The sequence below is a fragment of the Rousettus aegyptiacus genome, unplaced genomic scaffold, assembly GCF_014176215.1.
Source record: "Rousettus aegyptiacus isolate mRouAeg1 unplaced genomic scaffold, mRouAeg1.p scaffold_m13_p_6, whole genome shotgun sequence".
Lineage (NCBI taxonomy): Eukaryota > Metazoa > Chordata > Mammalia > Chiroptera > Pteropodidae > Rousettus > Rousettus aegyptiacus.
In genome coordinates, this window is record NW_023416309.1 from 101,882,258 (window position 1) to 101,898,859 (window position 16,602).

Here is a 16,602-nt window from a genome sequence, read left to right on the forward strand (position 1 = left end):
GTACATGTCTTTTGAATAATATATGGATTTCTATTGGATATATTCTCACCCCATCCCACCCGGACTCCGATAAAATTGCTGGGTCATAGGCATACGTGGCATATGTTCAACTTTAGGGAATTTTGCCTACGATGTACAGTGTAGCATTTTAATATAAGTATACTTGTGTAATGATTACCACAATCAAGCTAATTAATATAACCATCACCTCGCATAGTTACCATTTTTTTGTGTGGCGGGAACACTTAAGATCTACTCTCTTAGTAAATTTCAAGTACACAATTTATTATTGGTAACTATAGTTACCATGCTATCTAGCATTTTCAATTGTTTCTATGAGAAGGTCAATTAAGGTACCAAATCTACTATACTGCAGGAAATAATTATGCTTTCTTAAATGTCTGAAAATTAGATATAGGTGAAAGTATTAACGGGGAAAAAAGACAATAACCATAAAATCTAGAAATAACAAGGTAGAGTATACATTTAGAAAGAAATCTGGAAAAAATATCTTCAACAATTTATAAAGAACTAAATGGGAGAGCTCAAAATACTATGTCAGTGGTTCTCAACTTTAGCATACATCAGAATCACCCAACCTTTTTGACATGAGGGGCCGGCACTCCTATGAGAATCTAATGCCTGATGATCTGAGGTGGAGCTGAGGCGGTGATGCTAGGAGCAGCTGCAAATACAGGTGAAGCTTCACTAGCGAGCCTGAGGCTCACCTCCTGCTGTCAGCCCAGTTCCTAACAGGCCACAGAACGGTGCCAGTTCACTGCCTGGGGTTAGAGACCCCAGACCTAGAGAACTCCAGAGTTTCTAATTTAATCGGTCTGAGGGTGAGGCCTGAGAATTTGCATTTTGAACAAGTTTTCAGGTAACACTAATTAGCTAGCCCACTGTCTCCACTTTGAGAATCATTGAACTTCTAAGGCCATACCACCCTGAATGCGCCCAATCTCGTCTGATCTCAGAAGCTAAGTAGGGTCAGGCCTGGTTAGTACTTGGATAGGAGAATCATTGTACTCAATAAAGAGAAATAAACTTCATAAAAACAGAAAAATATTGACAAATTCATTTCCTTCTACAACAGAAGAAGGCTTCAGTAATGCTCTTGGTCCATTTCATCATTTAACGTGGTAAGTATAATTAAGTTTATTTTGCTGCTTCATAAGTAGCAAACTAATTGGAAGGCTATATAGACAAAACAGTTATCAAATTCAATACCAGCAGATGAAGAAAAAGGACTGTCTGTATTGGAGTCCAGCAGCTGTTTAAAGTTATATGTATGTTATCTTATTAATGATTTAGATAACAGAACAAACAAGAGTTAGAGTATTCAATAACTTGGCAGAAAACATAACATTAAAATTTTAGCTACAGATATTGTCCAAAATGATTATTTATTAAGGTATTCAGAAGTAAATATTCATTCATTAATTTAAAAATCATGAATACTTCCATGCCAAACTCTGTTCTAAACAGTAGGAACTAAATCTGTTATCATCTCACAAAATCTTGTTGTTATTATTCTCTAGGAGAAATTAACTAGGATAACTAAACTTTTAAAATCCCCCAACATAGACGTTCTTTGGAAGACTGAGATTAGTGATAATATTTGCATTGCTTGTCAAATAAAGTAAGAAAATGTTTGTTCATATGTACATAACACTAAAAACACGTCACAATTTTCAAAAATCCACCAGTGAAATACTGACTCTTTATTATTTAGTGATTTTAAAAATAAGTGAATGATGAAGTACAAAAATGTCAAGTTATTTCTTATCTCAAATTAATAATTCCCCATTTTGTTACCAAAGATCTTATTTAAAAAGATCTAGGCGGTTACTGAAAAATACATCAGAATTTTAGCACTTCATTCTGAATTTAGCAAAGGACCAAAATATCCTACATTACTCATAAACAGCTGGTGCAAATTCATTTGGTTTCAAATCTATAGAGCACAAAGTTGTGATAAATTATTAGCACTTTCTGGCTTAATGTCAAAAAAAAGGAAAAGAAAATCAGCTTTCTAGAGTAATTCAACCGAATTTTATTGAAAAAATTGTAGGTAAAAATCGATAGCAATAGATAAAGATACATTTAAAGATAAAGATAATTTTTTTAGAGGAAGGATTAAGTTGCTCCTAAAATTCATATGGAAAAGGGCTAAGAAATTCCAAATGAAGAAAAATGAGGGGGTTCACCCTACCATACAGCAAGAATAGTTTTAAAGCTATGGTAATTAAAACAGTGGTATTGGTACACATATAAACAAACAGAATAATGAAACAGACTAGAGTCCAGACAGAGTGGATATAAAACAGACATAGCATACAAATAAGTGGGGAAAAGGATGGACTCAATAAATGATATTGGGAGAACTGGTTATACATATGGAGAAGATAAAATTAGCCTTCTAATTCACACCAAACACAAAAATAAACTCCAGATGAATTAAACACCAAGCAAAAACTTAAACTTTTTAGAAAAAAAACCTTTCTGACTTCAAGGTGGGGAAAAATTTTCTTAAAAACACACAAGCACATTGATCATAAAAGGAAAAAAAAGGTAATTACGACTATAATAAAATTTAAATCTAAAACTCTATAAACATGAAATAATCACCAATGTCTAGGAAAAGCTATTTGTAACTAACAAAGGATGAGAATCCAAAGTATACCCTACACCCTGCCCTCCCCCCAAAAAGGGAAAATTCTACAAATCCATTTTTTTTAAAAATGCTAATGGCCCCACAGAAAAAAATGGGTAAAGTATATATAAGTGAATTCACAGAAGAGGAAATGAAAAAAGCTCAATCTCACTAGTAACCAGGAAAGAAATACAAATTTAAACGAAAAGATTGTTTTTCACCTATCATATTGTATAAATTAAAATGTCTACAATATTAAGTGTTGGAGGGGACAGTAACAGGCACTCTTATACTGGTGGTATGAGTCCATACTGATATAACTAGGTAGATAACAGTAACTCATCACCCAGCAATTTATGTAGCAACTATACATAGGGGATATATATATGTCTCTAGACACATATCCTAAGGAATCTCTTACATATACAAGAAGACATATACAAGAATGTGCACTCCGGGAAAAATGAAATTGGAAACCACCTAAATTGTCCTCTGATAAGAAAAGAGATAATTGTGGTATATTCCCAGACTAGCATACTACATAGTAGTTAAAAAGAATTAACTGGCTATGATCAATATGACTAAATCTCAAATGTCACCTTAAATTAAAAAAAAATGCAGGTTGCAGAGGAAATATATAGTATAACACCATTATATACATTTTAAAAACACACAAACGATTTATTTTTTATGGGCGCGAACATATGCAGATGTAAACAGAAAGGATCCATGCCAACTTTAGGATGGTTATTTCTGGGGAAGGTTAGTGGAATCAAGAAGGGGTACAAAAGGGACTCAACTGGATCTATAATGTTTTATTTCTAAAAATTAAAAGACGTGAAGCAAATATCAAAATGTTAACACTTAAATCTGGAGAGTGAGCACGTGGATATATATGCTTTGAAATTTGCCGTACTTTTCAGCATACTTGAAATCTCTTAAAGTGTACATAAATTATGCTTCTTTAGAATGCATAGAGCTTCTAGAAATAGTTATAGTCATACAAGAAATATTTAGTTTTTGTCACAAAAAATAAGTTGGAAATTAGAGATTAAATTACTAGGAACTTGAAGGCAGTGTAAGGTAGGCCTCAGAGTCCATTTAATGATATTAATCCTGAAGTATGAAAAAGAATCTCATTAAGAGATTATTACCTAAAATACAAAACCCAAAGTATGGACCCTTAAGAACAGCATTATAGCAAGTTTCCTGTGTATTGCCAATGCAGATGCTTGCAAAGGTTCACTGTTCTGCCAATTCAAGAATTTTCAACAGTAGAATATACTTTCACCTTACACCTTTGCATCTTGCTTTAAATATTTGAAAAAAGAATACATCCATCTTAAACACAAACTTCTCTGGGTTTTGGAAAGCAGCAGCTATTTAATACTGCTGTAAAAAGTTCAATTCTAAAATGTATTGCATTTGAAGATACTTTTTAAAAATATTAAAGTAATATACAAAAGCAAAAACTACTGCAGATCGAGATTGCAGAAATATGGTATGCTTTGGATAGCAAAACTTCGATTTAAGAAATGGAACTACAAAACATTTTATATTATTTGTTTTGACTTGTGGTAGTGCTCATGAGCTATCTCCAATTTACAACTTGTGCTCCAAAACTTCATCTGAAGGTTGGTCGTTTGGTAAAAATGTCATTCACCCATAAAATGTTTTAAATGGCTAAGTTTCTGAACTATGCTACAAAAGCTTTTTCAATATACTGATACTAAATATACTAGCCTGTTTAGTCAAAACGTTGGATTAATTTTACTTCTAACATCTCTCTATACTTCTTTAAATTCCTACTTAACACCATCTTACTCTATTTCTCCACAACAAATCACTTCAACTAGGTGTAAGTACTTGGGAAGAAAGTTATCCATTGGTTTATTCGCATTAATCTACTTTGTATATTTTCAGAAAAGGACTGCTGAATCTCCAGTAAGTGAGATTTTTCAGCAATTTTAAAAGATTACAAAAAAAGTTCAGGCAATATGGAAAGCCTTTCTTTTTTCCTTTTTTTTTTTTTCCCCCCAGTAGTGGGGGGAGGTGGTAGTTTGAGGGGCCTATAAAGCAACACCAAAGAGAGGAGCTTTACTACAGAGCCTCTCCCTATCTAGAGTCATCTCTCCTAAGCTATTAAAGGCTGCATTTCAGATTCTTTCTTTACTTCTGATCCCAGAAGTCCAGAGCAGCTGTAGCACAAGAATTTTGAAAGACGGTATGGAGGCCTGGGGCAATAGGAGCTATCTGTATGTGGGTTCATTTTAAATAAGAGTCCATATTCAATGTAAGTAGTAATAATTATAACTTTAGAATCTGCTATATAACTAGAAAAATTTTAAAACAGCTGAGAAAACCTATTACCCAATTGAATCTTTTTGAAAGGTTAAAGGTAAGTTTAAATCAATTGATCATTTTATTGTATAAGGTATCCGACTCACCATTCCAGATTTTTTTCTCATGTAGGAAATACAATAAGGCAGTAATGACAAAAAGTGTTTTATTTCATGTTCTTTCCTTTTCAGATCACAGGCTTCAAGATATTTTAGAGATTAATCAAGTTCTGATGTCCTTGATTCTATGTACTGAATAATATCACACATTGTACTCTGCAGCCAATTTCCCAGATGAACTGAATGTCTTCTTTTTAGGCCGGAAAAAGCAAAGGACAAGACATACTACAAGTAACTAATACTATTGATGGCAAAAGTCAGTGACACAACACACACAAAAAAATCAATTACAGAGTGAATATAAATACTATTTACAATATGTCTGAATGCCAAAAGTAAGTAAACTAACCAAAACCAATAATAATTTAAAACTACTCTTCTCCCAAGAAATAGAAATACAGAACTCATTTTGAGAGTAGTACAAGGCGAATTCTATTTGCTGAACACTGATAGGTAGTTACCAGAAAATTATGGCTACTGAAAAAAATGATAAGACAATCAGAGATCGGGCAAAGGTATTCAGATTTTCAAAAAAGTAAAAGGTAGTTTTTGAAAATTAAACTTTGACAGCAATCTCCAAAACGTTCTAGGTAACGCAGATTACCCAAAGTGTATTGATGTCTGTCAGCCTAAAGGAGGGTCTCTAGCAGCATGCTCAAGGGCTATTTCTGACCTTGTCTTATTCTACCTTTGATCAATGGCTTGAACGTGGACATAGAAGTCATGATTATTAAACCTACAGATGAAACAAAACAGGGAGAGTTACTATGTTGCATGTCATGAAAGAATCAAGACTCAAGAAAGCCTTCAACAAGTAGCAGATAGGTCCTGACTTAAAAAAAAAAAAACAACTGTGAAGAGGATAAATGTAGGTCTTACATTTATGTTCAATAAAACAACTGTACGATCCCTAGAATGGGGGGAGTGATTTAAAAACAAAAACAAAAAACATGAGCATTTTAAGTGACTGTAAGCTCAGTATGGGAGGAGAATGTAATTTACTGGAGGAAAAAAGCTGAATACAATGTTACCCTGTATTAATAATGGTAGTGTCCAGTTCATGAGAATATACTTCAGTGTATTCTTCACTGACCATTGTGTTCCACTCAGCACATTTTAGAAGAAACACTGACAAAACCGTGAATTTCCAATGAAAGGTAAACTAAATGATGAAGGGTTTGGAATATAGGATATTCAAGGATTGTGACGTTTAACTTGCAAAAGAGAAAATCTGAGGGAGTATGTTACCTGTCTTAAAATATCTGAGGAGCTATCAGATGGAAAAGGAATTGTGTTTAGTTCTATGTAGCTAGCTTGAAACAGAGATATAGGATCTATATATAAAAGTTACATGGAACCCTATATTAAAAAGATATTTTTAACATGACAGTAAAATGGGCTAGCTTTACGGTGATGCATCCCTTTCACTAGAGTATTCAAAGAGAGATTAGATTCATTTTCAACAAAAACGTATTGAGCACTTAGGTCCCAGGCAGTGTGCAAAACACAGATAATAGTAGTGAGTAAAAAACTAACACGGTCTCTACTTTCATGGAAGATAAATTCTAATAGTCAAGGCAAATAATCACACTAATAAATCTAAAATGATAAACAGGTAAATCTCTAAGGAAAGGACTACAGTTCTTCAAGAGCATACAACGATGGATCCTGACTTGTAATATGGGATCAGAACAGACTTCCCTGGAGTAGTCGAGTGATCTATGAGTAGGAGAGAAATGGCTGGGAGCAAAACATTACAAAGAAAGGAAAAAGTACACGAAAAGACCTCGCGGTAAGAGAAGCCATTTTAAGTTCAAGGAACTGAAAGGCTTATATAACCTGAGCACAGTGAAAGGGCAGAGGCGAGAGAAGCAGGAGCAGAACCACAAAGGACTTCATAGGCCGGGTCACAGATTTGGTCTTCCCAAAAGTAATGGGATGGTATTGAGGGAGGGGTTTAATGGGTATGGCAGGAACAATCAACATGGAGAATGACTTAAGGAGACCACTGGAGACCACTATCAGACCAGAAGAAATGAAAGTAGTTTGGGAAAAGAAGGCGAAAATGAAGATGTGAAAGAGGTGGACAGATTGGAGAGATTTTTTGGACCTTAAAATGACAGAACCCATGTGACTAGTGCAGTGGGTGACTTGGGCATAGTTTAAGGCAGCAATGTCCCAGGCCAGGTTCTTTGGCCCTAATACCTCGTGTGGGGGGAGAGGGAATAGAAATCAGTGTTGAATTTTACTGGGGGATGTGCTGAGAGAGAAGCAGTATAAAGGATGACACCCTCGCCCCAGGTTCCTAGCCTATGTAAGTGGATGGATGGCAGTGCCATTTCATAAAATAGAAAACATAGGAAAAGTACTAATTAGGTGAGCTAAGATCATGGGTTTGGGTTTGAACAAGTTAAATTTGAGATGCCTGAGTTCCGAATAGTCAGTTTGACACATTGATCTGGAATTTAACGGCTAGGTCTGGACTGGGAGTAAAATATTGAAAATCATTAATATATAGATAGTAGTTGAAACTGTGGGCTTAGAAGAGACTGATGGAGGAGAAAATTAAGAGTGAGAAGAAAGACTTGAAGAATATCTGCATTGGATAATGGGGCAGAGGAGGGTGAGTCTGCAATGCAAGGTATGAGTAAAAACAGGAGCAAGGCTTCATAGCTGCCATAGGAGAAGCATTTTCCATGAAGGTAGCAATGGTCCACAACGTCACATGCTGTTGAGACATCAAGTTAAGACATGGAATGAAAAATGTCGATTAAGTGTAGGGACATATGTCAGTGGGATGACAAGGACAGAAATCAGACTGCAGTGGATTAAGGGGTGAGTAGGTGGTAAACAAATGGGAGACAATAAACGCAAACAGTTCTACCAAGATTTCTGGCTGTAAAGTGGGAAGAGAATAAGTGACAGCTGTGGAGGTGGAGGGAGGGTTTGTTTTAAGATGGGGGAAGTCTGAGGATGTTAAAACGGAGCAGATGAATACACAGGAGTGGGGTTCCTGAGAAGGTGAGAAAAGACAGAATCTGAAGCACAGGTGGAGGGAGCAGCTATAGGTAAAAAGGAGAAGCTATGGGGAAAAGGAAGAGAAAGAGTACGACTTAAATGACCTTTAAAGGTTTCTTCTCACTCTGGAATTTCATGACAATTCCCTTTAGATAGGACATTTGCGTGTATGCATAAATCTATATAAACTTATTCAAATATTCTAGCATAATCAGTAAAGCACATCTTTATCCCCTAATGACGCAGTTAATGTCCCCAGGTTTACGACCAGTGTAATCTCTGGGCAGGATCAATCCCGAAGAGAGCTTTAGGCTCAACGCACACTGCAATACAGCACAGAACCAGCCCTATCTCCCTTAGCCAAACCCATACTACACCGCGATCTCAGAGGCTAAAGAAGGAAGTAACATTTAAAACCCTGAAACTACAACATATCCTGCTTCATTCGAAATGACTGTCATTCATAACAGCAAAACGCGACACCCCAAATCTCACTGAAAGCTAAAGACATTCCGACAGTGACGGTCCCCCAGATGGCCAGGATTTAACACTAAGTCATTTGCACTCTCTCCTGCATTCCCAAGACCTTTTATTGGGAAGAACCAGAAGTGAGTTCCTAATGATCCTTCCTACGGCCCTCGCCCCAATGCAGCAGGCCGATCCCCCGCAATTATTCCAGAGGCTGCACCTAATAATCCTTCGCAAAGGGGTGCGGAGAAACCCCCAGAGTCCGTCAGATGGGGCCGGGACGACCACGATCCTGCGGCCGTATTGAGCGGCGAAGGCAACAGCCCCAAGGAATGGAAGAAGACAATTAATGGAGACAGAGGGGACCCGCGTAGCGAGGGGGTCACCTCCCCTCGAGCTTTAGGGAGATGGAGTTTCTGGGGAGGGCTATTCTCCGGCCATCGCTCCCCCTACCCACCCTCAAGCCCGTCTTTGGCCAGCCGCCTCCTCCAACGCTGCATTTGCTCAGACCTACTCCCCCTCCCCTGAGGCCGTCCAGACCTCGGGGGGCCCCCCAGATCTGGCGCCCCCGCCTCGAGCCGCGGCCCCGGGGCCGGCACTCACCCGGCCCGCCATCTTCGCGGACACGTCCGGCTCCGCGGCTGTAGCTCCGCGCTTGGTAGAGCCCGCCCCCGCCGCGCGCGCGCCCGCCGCCCGCCCTCGCGCAGGCGCGCAGCCACCGCGGGGCCGCGCGCGCTCCCGGCCGCGTCCCCGGCCCGCCCGCCCCGCCCCCGCCGCTCCGCCGGGCGCGCGCAGCCGCGGCGGCCTCTAGTGGGGGGGGCGGGAGGGTGCGGTGGCAGCGCCATTTTGAATGGGAGCTGCTGGGGTTGGCGACTGCAATGACCTTGCATTTCTAGAGCTTATGTGTCCGCCAGCGACTTTCCCCAGGGCTCCTTTTAAGAATCTCATCACAGCTGGCTATTTGCGCCGGACTCTGTAGCAATGCGTTTGAGGCGTTAAGCAGTGAGCCCCTGCTTATCCCTTTGCCATCCCTTTGCTCTTTGCCCTGCAATGGCCTTTAGCTTTGTGCTTCCAGATCCACTGAAATGTGAAAATGTACATAACGCCCAGTGCGGGTAACTGGGTTGCCCCCAAGGAAGGAAGATCAAGTAATGAGTGATTGGTTTTGAATTCAAGTTCTCTGTGAATTCAGGCTTTTCTCTGTAGGCAGATTTGTTTTCCTAGCTCCTAAAAATTACCAACGTTGGCGTTTATATTTAGCTTATGTGTATCCTGGAAAACTAGTTAATAGCTTCTTCCAATTTAAAAGTGAATTGTGATTATTTTCATTTTATTTTATTAAATATTTTTATTTATAAAGGTAATTTGTGTCTTTAATCTGTCATTCTCAGTGTTGTTTCGTTTTAGACATATATGGTGGACTTTGAAATTTGCCCCAAATTCGGCCTTTTCTTTTTTTTTACCTTGATGTTTCCTTTCCATACAGTACTATTTCTTCACTAGAAACTCAGAATAGATAATCATCAGAATAGATAATCATCAGAATAACAACAATGGCATCCTGCAAGAAGAGAGATTCTGTGGAATGGGTCTTCTGATGCTTTATTACCTCTGCTATTTTATATTTCTCATATTTACAAAAAATAATAAACGGTATAATTTGTTATTCATTTCTTACAGATAATTAAAAAAAATAGTCTCACCAACATGAGGAAAGGAAAAAAATTAGAAGAGCTGGCCATGCATAGTGATTTAAAATTAAGAACTAATAAAACTAGTAAGTGACCTGAAGATGGGCCAGGGACAGAAGAAAGAATTCAGGCCAGTTTCATAAACTATTACAGTGTACCTGAGAACCAGAGTGCTTTGTTAGACAGATTAGATGTTAACTAAATCACAGGTGGGTCAGAATTTATAAGGAAAGATAGGAAACAAGTCGAACTCTTGATTTGTTAACTCACCAGGCTGTGAAAACAGTTCGCATGGATGGGCAGTCAGGAGGCTTAGGTTCTTGTCCTTTTCTGTGCTCTTTCTGCCATTCACTGGCCATGTCCATTCACCTCTTGGAGCCTGTTTCTTTATTTTAAACTGAGAGGTATAGTAATGAGATGAGTTTAATGATTGTACCTTACATTTTTTTCAATGCTTTGAATTTGAATCTATAAATCAAAGAGCTTTTATTCAAATAATTACCAAATCCAGAAGATGACATCAGCTCTTAGTTCAATGATCTGACATGATTTTCAAGGCCAGAGAATAATGCAAATGTATGTATACCATTGGTTTGTTACTAGGTAAACTGGATTACAAGGGAAAATGTCTTTAATCTCTCTAACCAGAAGGAATGTTTATCATCTAGGAAAGGTAGGTCTGTTGGAGAGGTTCCAGTGTGTCAGTTTATAAGCATATCTACCCTTAATAAGAGACCCTTTGTGTCCTCTCACGAGTTGCATAAATGCAGTAGGATGATGTGCACAGCCCTGCAGGGTCTACCAAAGAAATTGTAGGCAAGCAGGAGGTCTCATACCTAAGGTGCTTAGCATCCATCTGGTGAAGATTCTGAGACATTGTTCCAGGCTGTCACATGTCTGCCCATCCCATCTGTGCCTTGCTCTGATATTCAAGGTCATCTTGATATTCAAGAAACAGTGGAGCTGATTCAGCTTCACCTTCTGGGCAATCCTTGTGGAGATAGTTGTCTCCCCTTTTTTTTTACTGTGCCATTTTTTCTGGTCACAGCTCCCTCCAATTCATACAGCCATGGAAGCATTGTCAGAGAAGGTACCCTGCCTTCCCCTGGCCCAAGAGGGAGCACAGAAGTCAGGCGAGGACCTGCACCGCCCCTCTTGTAGAAGATGTCTCTGTGAAGCAAACAAAAGCGGTCTTCAGACCCCTTTTTAAACCTTTCTATAACTGTTGTGGTGCAATCCAATCTTAAGAATCATGGAGCCAATTGAGATGAATTGTGAGCCTTTCTTAGACAGCCTGAGACTGACTCTCTACCACGCAGGGTTAGAGAAGATCAGTCCCAAGTTTCCAGAGGGGGTAGCTTATAAAGCCTAAAACCACATCAAACAAGCAAGCAGGTTTACAGAAGCAGAGGTTGGCCATTAGCATATCTTTGCATAGGATATCTCCTAGAATTACACCCTGATTTAACGTTAAACAAGCAAGCAGATTATAGAAGCAGAAGTTGGTCATTTGAAAATTTTCCACCCTTAACATTCCCCGCTGGTTTTCTAGGGGAATTCAAATCATTGATTCATCAACCTGGAGTAGTGGGTAGTGAGTTCTGAGAACCCTAAGTTTCACTGTCTGTACCCTTTTTCACCATACGTAGTTCACGACCTCCTTCCCCAAAGTAGAAAAATACTTGGGGAACAACATGGATTAATACACAAGAAATTCTAGTACCCTGAGACCAGTAGTTTGAGTTGATACAAGGGGTGAGTCTGGTGTTGTAGGCAAACCAAGTCCCCTTTGGAGCTACTAAGTAGCAGTTTCTGTCCTGGTAAACTCCCAATAGTGGGTTCTCTGTCCCATGCACGGCTCATTCTTTTCATGTCTGTGGTCGCTGCACAGAATCCAATGATGATGTCCAGCTACTGTGACCACGGTGGGTGTTGTGAGAAAAGGTCCATCTGAGTGGGGCTCACGAGTTCACCCAGATCCAATCGCCTGGAGCGTGGTTGTGTGGCTGGACTGGATGCTGAGCAGTTGTTCTGGTGGCAGAGACTAGTTGGTGGGTTTCCTGCCGTGAGAGATGGAGGGCCTGCAAAGACTTAACTTTTGTTAACTTTTCTTCCCCTAACTCGGGGAGGGGAGGTGGGGATCTTCCAATAGGGTGTGATTCTCTTACAGGAGGGGGTGTACCATGCCCTTAATAGGGCAAAGGGAAGGAGGCTTACCTGGTTTTCACCAGTTTCTAATTTAAACTTAGTCAAAGTTTCCTTCGGGGTCCTATTTATCCTCTCTAGCTGTCCTGAGCTCTGAGGGCTGTAAATGCAATGCAACTTCCAATTAATCCCTAGAACCCTGGCTAAAGATTGACTGGTCTGGGCGATGAATGCCGGGCCGTTGTCGGACCCCAGTGTTATGGGCAGGCCAAATCAAGGCACTATTTCTGAGACTAATTTCTTTGCTACTACCTGAGCGGTCTCCTGCTTGGTGGGGAAGGCTTCAGTCCATCCTGAACAATGAACACAAGCAAGTACTTGAATCTGAAGATTCCTGGGCTGGCCTCAGTGAAATCCAAATCCCAATGTTCCCCCCGTGCCTATCCACACAGATGTGGCACCGGGCTGATACCCGTTTGGCCATTCGTTGCAGCCCCGGAATGTAATAGTCTCTTTTTCAACAGTTCAATTAACTTGGTTCCGCCCAAGTCAGTGCTCTGGTAAACCTGGGTTATAAGGTCTCGGCTCAAGGCCTCAGGTACTAAAATGTGGCCATCCGGGAGCCTAACCCACCCAATAGATTCCTCCTTGCCTCTCAGCTTATTGCACAGTTCAACTTCTCCTGAACTGTACGGGTGTCCATTAGCACCCTGGGCGGTAGGGCCGGCAGAGTGTCAATTGGCCCCAATGGTTTTCGGGCAGCCTCCTTTGCTGTCTGATCAAAGAAGGAGTTGCCTTGTGTTCCTCAGAGCCCTGGGCGATGAATAATTGCTACCTTCTTTGGATGCCAGATAGCTTCAAGGAGGCTAAAATTATCTCCTGAAGTCAGGAGGCCTTGTTCCTTATATATGGCCCCATGTACATGGGCAGTGGCAAAGGCATACAGCAGCTGTCTTTATAAATGTTCACAGTATTTTCCTTTTCCACCGCAAGGCCTGGGTCGCTGCTGTTAGCTCGGCCCGTTGTGCTGAGGTTCCATGGCTCAGAGCCTGTGCCTAAATAACAATCTCATTAGTCACTATAGCCGCCCCAGCATACCTGATTCCTTCTGTGACGGACAAAGCTGATTCCATCTGTGATGGGCTGCTTGGGGTCATCATCTGGTAGCAGGGTGGCTGGGTTGAGAGCAGCAGTTTTCAGGAACTGAATGCGGAGATATTAACTTCATCCCGGTTGTTGAAGATGCACAGGGCTACTTCAACTAGCTCAATCAAATTCTTGTCCTCAAACCTCCCTATCCTTTGTTTCTTCTCTTTCCTAATATCTGGGGTCGGCTGACTGACAAAAGCAAGGTTTTATTATTTGGGTGCTCCGGGTCAATAGGGGTGCATAACCGGTAAGGCTCTAAGAGTCATTCTAGAAACGCCGCCAGCGATTCATCCTTGGCTTGGATGACTCGCTTATCTTAGAAAGGTCAGTAGGTTTTCTGGCGGCAGACCGGAGGCCCTGGAGCAGAAATTGGTGATACCGATCAAGAGCCTCCTTACCTTGGTCTGTGTTGGGGTCCAAGGCGGACAGGTGTTCGAGAGAACATGTTGGACACAGGCCGGATTGGTGGAAGGCCACCTGTTGGGCTCTAATACTGCTTTTGCAGCCTCCCTCAGGATCCGTTCCCGCTCCTCTGAGGTAAACAGGACCTGGAGGAGCTGCTGGCAGTCGTCCCAGGTCAGCTATGTTTTTGTCCTTTATTTTCCTCTTTTGTGCCTCAAACGACCTTTAAATAACCTAAAATTATTTTAGAATAAAATTACTCTCCTTTTTCTTAAAAACACATTCTTTATATCTCAAAACACATTTTATTTTCGTTGCAACTTTGTATACCGAGTTTTTCTTTCACTTGTATTATTCCATAGATAATATTCCACGCATGAAAAGCTGTTTGCAGGTAGAGTGACCCCTCTGAGGGCCACCTTGTTCCAAATGTGGGCCAGTCTAACTGGCAGAACCTCCGAAGGTTGAAGGGAGTGACAGTAGCTCCATAGGCTTAGGCCCGTCTCCTGAAATCCTTAAAATGGTTAAGGAGGCACTGAAGCGGGGAGGACGATTCGAAGAAGAAGCCTGACCCATGTTAGTAAAAACAGGCAAGAAAAGAGAAAATCCCCAGGAAAGCCAAAAAAGCCAAGGCCAGGATCAGCCTCTGACCCAGAGTCTAGTCGGACGGGGCCACGGAGGCCAGACCTAAGGAAAATAGTACATTAGACCAGTCTGGACAGACAGACACAATATAGACAGACAAGACAAACTACAGGTAACAGAAAAACCTTAAGTCAAGTCTGACGTCTCAGACCTTGACCGAATTAGGGAAGTATTGCTGCATCGGTCTTCTGCTAGTTCCCTTTAGAGCCCACTGACAGACAGATACCCAGTAACCTGGATACGTGTGGTGCAGTCTGACTCACCGGTGAACTGCTTCAGATGGCTCGTGCCCAATTGTTGCAGAATTGAACCTTTTGTTCACCTGCCCTCCTGGGCGAGTTCGCCTGGCGTCCTGGGCTGAGGAATGTCTCTCAGTGGCCGTCCCCTAGACGGGGCAGGTCCTCGCCCAAGGTGGCTGGGGTTGTGGGTCTAGTCGGACGCGGCCACGGAGTCCAGACCTAAGGTGGCCAAATCTTAGGAGATCTCCCCCCTCTGGAGAGCTCTTGCCGGGGCCTCCAAATGTTGTGGTGCGATCAAATCTAAGACCCACAGAGCCAATTCAGATGAATCGTGAGCCTTTATTAGCTAGCCGGCGACTGACTCTCTACCACTCAGGATTAGAGGAGATCAGTCCCAAGCTTCCAGAGGGGGTAGCTTATAAAGCCTAAAACCACGTCAAACAAACAAGCAGGTTTACAGAAGCAGAAGTTGGCCATTTGCATATTTTTGCACAGGATATCTCCTAGAACTACACCCTTGTTTAACATTAAACAAGCGAGCAGATTATAGAAGCAGAAGTTGGCCATTTGAAAATTTTCCACCCTTAACATAACCTTCTCTCTTTCTCAAGTTCTTTCGGCATTAATAACATAGTAATATAAGACTAATATATTACTCTTCCTAAGAATACATACAGTTTAAGGAATACTACCTGGAGGTGCAATGTCTAACCTAAGGAAACAAATCTTTAATGGCAAAATATCAGAGACCACGACTTTTCTATAGGGAACTATATGTGATTAGCAGTCCTTATTCTTGCCCTTCCAATCGTAACCTCAAATTAGCCAACCCTGCCCTCAGGCCGGGCTTTCAGGAAGCCTTGCTGAAAACTTCATTTTACAGCCCCGTCATAGCCAATTTTAGGAAGATAGAATTGCCATCTGTTTTCTGTCAGAGAAACCTATTTCTCAAAATAATAAGGCTAGACAACAGAACGAAATGGAGAAATGATAAGAAATTAAAAAAAAAAAAACAGGTAGACCAGCTGGTACAATGCAGCCTTCTAGCTGCAGTCAGGTGTTTTGTTGTTGGGGGTTTTTTAGATGAATGTGTCTTTTCTCTTTGGAGGATCAAGGACAAACACCTCTAGTCACAGAAATCAATTTATCCTGGAAAGTCTGAGTGGGCAAGAGAGATGATAGAATCCTCTCTCAGTGGAAAGAAATGAATGTTGCTATGGAAATCAGACCATCCTTTAGTGCAAGCCCCAATGCACTTGCCACGCTGCCTAACCCTGTGTATTAACATTGTGGATCCAGAGAGCTGCCTGCATCTCTTTGAAGAGGGATTGTTCAGATATCAGTCTGATGAACCTTTATGCATCTTGAGAAAGGGAAATCAGTCTCCTGGGAGGGGCCGCACTTCTGAGATCATTAAGATAGGAGAGGCCCACAAACCATAGCTGATTGGGTTGACTATACTGGCTACCTGTGACAGTTTTGAGGGCTCCTGAGAAAAGTAAAGGTATGTCTTAGGGTTTTTCCTAAGGGCGTGTTTACTGGAGGGCTGTTTCTAGGGCAAGGAATATGTACCACAGGGCTTTCAAGAGAGGGAGAAGACATTTCTTGAGAAAAAGTGTGACCAGAATATAGAGATAAGTTCAGTGATCCTTGGAGGAAGGTGGTCTGGTGATATTGTGTGACATTTAAACTCTCTAAATATAAATGTTTTCACATGAGAATTAGATAAT

The 16,602-nt window shown here is 40.9% G+C and overlaps 1 protein-coding gene across 1 annotated transcript in view; it reads right to left on the minus strand.

Moving 5' to 3' along the window:
• The window catches only part of NSF (N-ethylmaleimide sensitive factor, vesicle fusing ATPase), a 124,023-nt gene extending 114,708 nt beyond the window's left edge, over positions 1–9,315 (minus strand). Inside the window, exon 1 of the mRNA XM_016139824.2 lies at positions 9,205–9,315. Coding sequence (XP_015995310.1) covers positions 9,205–9,216 — 12 coding nt within the window. The 5' untranslated portion in view covers positions 9,217–9,315. The remainder of the gene's footprint in view (positions 1–9,204) is intronic.
• Positions 9,316–16,602: the final 7,287 nt, after the last annotated feature.